This window comes from Tachysurus fulvidraco, chromosome 19, assembly GCF_022655615.1.
Source record: "Tachysurus fulvidraco isolate hzauxx_2018 chromosome 19, HZAU_PFXX_2.0, whole genome shotgun sequence".
NCBI classification, from domain to species: Eukaryota; Metazoa; Chordata; class Actinopteri; order Siluriformes; family Bagridae; genus Tachysurus; species Tachysurus fulvidraco.
The window spans coordinates 4,962,135-4,965,672 of record NC_062536.1 but is presented as its reverse complement, the minus strand read 5'-3'; the positions used below and the strand labels follow the sequence as shown (position 1 = coordinate 4,965,672).

General features: G+C 41.8%; 1 protein-coding gene across 1 annotated transcript in view; it reads left to right on the top strand.

Moving 5' to 3' along the window:
- The first annotated feature begins 1,216 nt into the window (after positions 1–1,216).
- sobpb (sine oculis binding protein homolog (Drosophila) b) overlaps positions 1,217–3,538 on the top strand; it is a 15,569-nt gene continuing 13,247 nt past the window's right edge. Inside the window, exon 1 of the mRNA XM_027151853.2 lies at positions 1,217–1,398. Coding sequence (XP_027007654.1) covers positions 1,306–1,398 — 93 coding nt within the window. The 5' untranslated portion in view covers positions 1,217–1,305. The remainder of the gene's footprint in view (positions 1,399–3,538) is intronic.

Below are 3,538 nucleotides of genomic sequence, written 5' to 3'. Positions count from 1 at the left end.
CAAGATGCCGAATTATTTCCTAAGATCATAAAAAAATTTATTTTTCACTATTATTAATTAAATATTATTATTTTGCTTTAAGATTTAATCTGATATGAGGTAATTATACTTGTTACACCATATAAATACATAGCAGGAGGCTGTTACAGGAAATCTGATCCCACACTACAGATTCATGTTCCCTTGTCTGAATTGTAAACTTTTTTCTAAAGTAATTCATTCTTTTTCATCAGTCGGTTGATACCCATAGTTCAGATATCATTTACTTATAATGTCATAATTATCCATCCTTCACGTTAAACCCCTGTAGCACAAGATATCAGTGTGAATGACCCAGTTATCATTTTACATCAACCCTTTTTTTTCCCGAGTGTATTTCATGTGTGTGTGTTACAAATTCTAATTAACAACCTATTTCCAATTTCTATTTCATATTTACTCTCTACCATCAAAGCTGCTTTCGATTTCATGACATCTGAGATCAGATATAATCCTCTGAGCTACAGAGAGGTCATACATTTGAGCTATTGCACCTTTGAAATGGAACATACCACCTGGTCTTGGGATTGTTCGACACAATAGCAATTAGCAAGAAAGAAGACAGAAGAAGTTAGCTTTCTGGAATGTAACCACAACTGCAACTTCTGTATCTTTACACTACTTCCCTATACCCTGTGCATGCACTGCATTATGATACACTACATTTGGACACACATGGCTCGGTGCAGGATAATCGAGTTCTGACAGTCCAACATTAACACACCATGTCTTCATGGAGCTCAGGGGTTTTGTGTACTGGGGCGTCGTCGTGCTGGACCATGTTTCGGTCTGGTCACACATTATTATGCTACAGTATAGAGAGCCTTTTTATACCAAGACCAGCATATGGGTGCACTGGTCAGGTGACCATATGCTTTTGGCCATACAGTGTACAGTGTATGTGGTCACAAAACAAAAAATATTCATGCATTTTTTAATTATATATATATATAATTTATTTATAATTTATATATTTATTTTTATTTTATTTTTTTTGATGGTAGAGTCATTTAGTTATTTGAGGACAAATAGATAACTTGGCCATTTTTTTGTAATTCATTTCCAGGAGGTGAAAAGAGGAAGTGTGCAGAAACTGAATGGATTCCAGGTGTTGGGTTACATAACATACGCCCCGCCTCCTCTGTCGCGTGCGCGCATTTTTCCGTGTTGCGCGTTCTGGGCTGCGTGAGCGCGCATAACTCTGCCACACTGTTATTGCCTGCGCGCAACTGCGTCTTTCTCTGCTTGTTTTCCCCTTAATAAACGATGCCAAAGATGGAAAAAGGAAGACCGCCGGAAAACAAGCGCAGTAGGAAACCAGCTCATCCTGTCAAGAGAGAGGTCAGCCAAGAAATGAAGGTACTAGTGTGTTTGTCTCCTTTAGGTGCTGAGAGATTTGGGTCGCCTTCATGACGCGCGTTCTCCAGATTGTTGCCCTGGGTGTCCTACAGCAGCTCACAACGCTTTGTACGCAGGGGGAAATGTTCAGGTAGCTAAACTTTGTAGTGAGGTGTGTCATATAAGCGATTCAGTATTAGCGCTGTGTGTCTTGTCTGTACACAAGTAGAGAGATGCGCAGCAGTTTGCCAGATGTGTGCCAGCGGTTGGCATGCGCCTAGAGTACAGAATCCATACACGTACCCTGTATAAAAAGTCAGAAATCCTTGAACACTATCTTTATATCTATCTATCTATATATGTGTATATATAGCTGTCTGACGTGTATTGTGTCAGTGTGCTCCAAAAGCCCAAGGTTATTCTATACTCCAACTCGAAGGTTTATTCAGGCATAAGTCAAAACCCCCACCTGCAATAAAACCTGGATACGTTTATCCAGTAAGTAAAAATTGCAAGAGGTCATTTGTTTGTGTTGTAATGTGTTTAAGTTACACGTCTTTGGGGGTGGGATCTGGCAAAAGCTGTATTTTCAAACCTGAGTTGTATATTGGATTGTGATTATGCACTGAATGATGTGCTGCACTATCTTTTTTTTTTTCTTGTCATTTTGTAAGTCATACAGCACACATACGATACTGTATGTCTTGAGGATTTTCCTTTCCAAATGATTAGTGTTTGACTTCCCATGGTTGCATATTGTAGAGAGAAATATCTGCGTGAGAGACATGAGCGGTTTTCATGTCTGTGTGGGAGGAAACCGGGCGCAAGTTTCTTTGTGTGAGTGATTTTGGATCACCGCACATGATATCCATGGAGCCGGCGGGTGTAGGGTTGCGACTTAACTAATTTTAATCCAAACATGTGAAACCATACACGATCCTGATGTAAGCGCAGCCAGGGCTCAAGCGGGGGTCACGGTAGGTTTTGTTGCCTTTGGCCACAACTGCTTTGGATTTTGGGACAGGGCTCGCCCTCTCTCTCTCTCTCTCTCTCTCTCTCTCTCTCTCTCTCTCTCTCTCTCTCTCTCTCTCTCTCTCTCTCTCTCTCCCTCTCTACCTCATTCTCACTAAGCAGATGTTTGTCTGTGCTGCACACAAGAAATAAGAGCAACACTGGAGGGACTGGGAAAAGAAGACCCACCTCATACTAATGAGAAAACAGTAAAACAATATGCAAGGATTTGGTCTGATCTCAGGGGAAATAGAATCTGATGTGGTTTTTGATGTAATCAGCCTCCAAAACAGTTAGACTCACACCCAGTCCAGTAGATTTTTTGGTTTAGGCTCAAGTAACTGGTAAAAGAAAAAAATATGATCCCTGCCCAGCTTCTATAAACACACACACACACACACACACACACACACACACACACACACACACACACACAAACATACAGTTGCAGTTTTATGGGCAGGCCTGTTTGCGGATTGAGTGACGGAGTAGTGGACGTAACGGATATGCCATTCTGCGAGAATCCCCCTGTTCTCAAGCATACTGGCTGTTTTCTAGAGAAGGAGTGAAACACGAGAAGGGCTGAAGTGTCAGGTAACACAGAGAGGGAGAGAGAAGAAAGAAAGCGAACAAGCAGAGAGTGGACCAGTGTTCTACCACGACTGTTTGTTTTGGTTGTGAGCGCTCAGGGAGAGATGAGTGAAGTGAGAGTTTTAAAAGCAACCAGAGGAGTAGAAAGGAAGGAAGAGGGGGAAAAAGGATGGAATTGGATCCTTCAGGGAAAATGGAGAAGATGAGAAGGAGAACAGGGGAACTGGAGGAGTGGGGGACATGAGGCGAAGAAGGTGGGGGATTTCTGGGAAGCCCACAAACCCAGCTGTGGTGTTCTGTGTCCTCCTCGGATTTCCACTAACTATGAATCAAATTACCCACCTCTGTAATCTCAAACAGAGAGAGCGAGTGAGGGAGCGAGAGGTCTCTTGAGTGTTTACCCAGATTTTATGTCAGACCATTTAGAATAAAATAACAAAGACTGATTCAGAACTTTTTTTTTTCTTGCGGCTGCTTCATTTTTCAGTCAAATTTTGTGAGCCACAAATGGAGCATGGGATGGCGTATACATTTCACTAAATCTCCATACTCTGGTCAG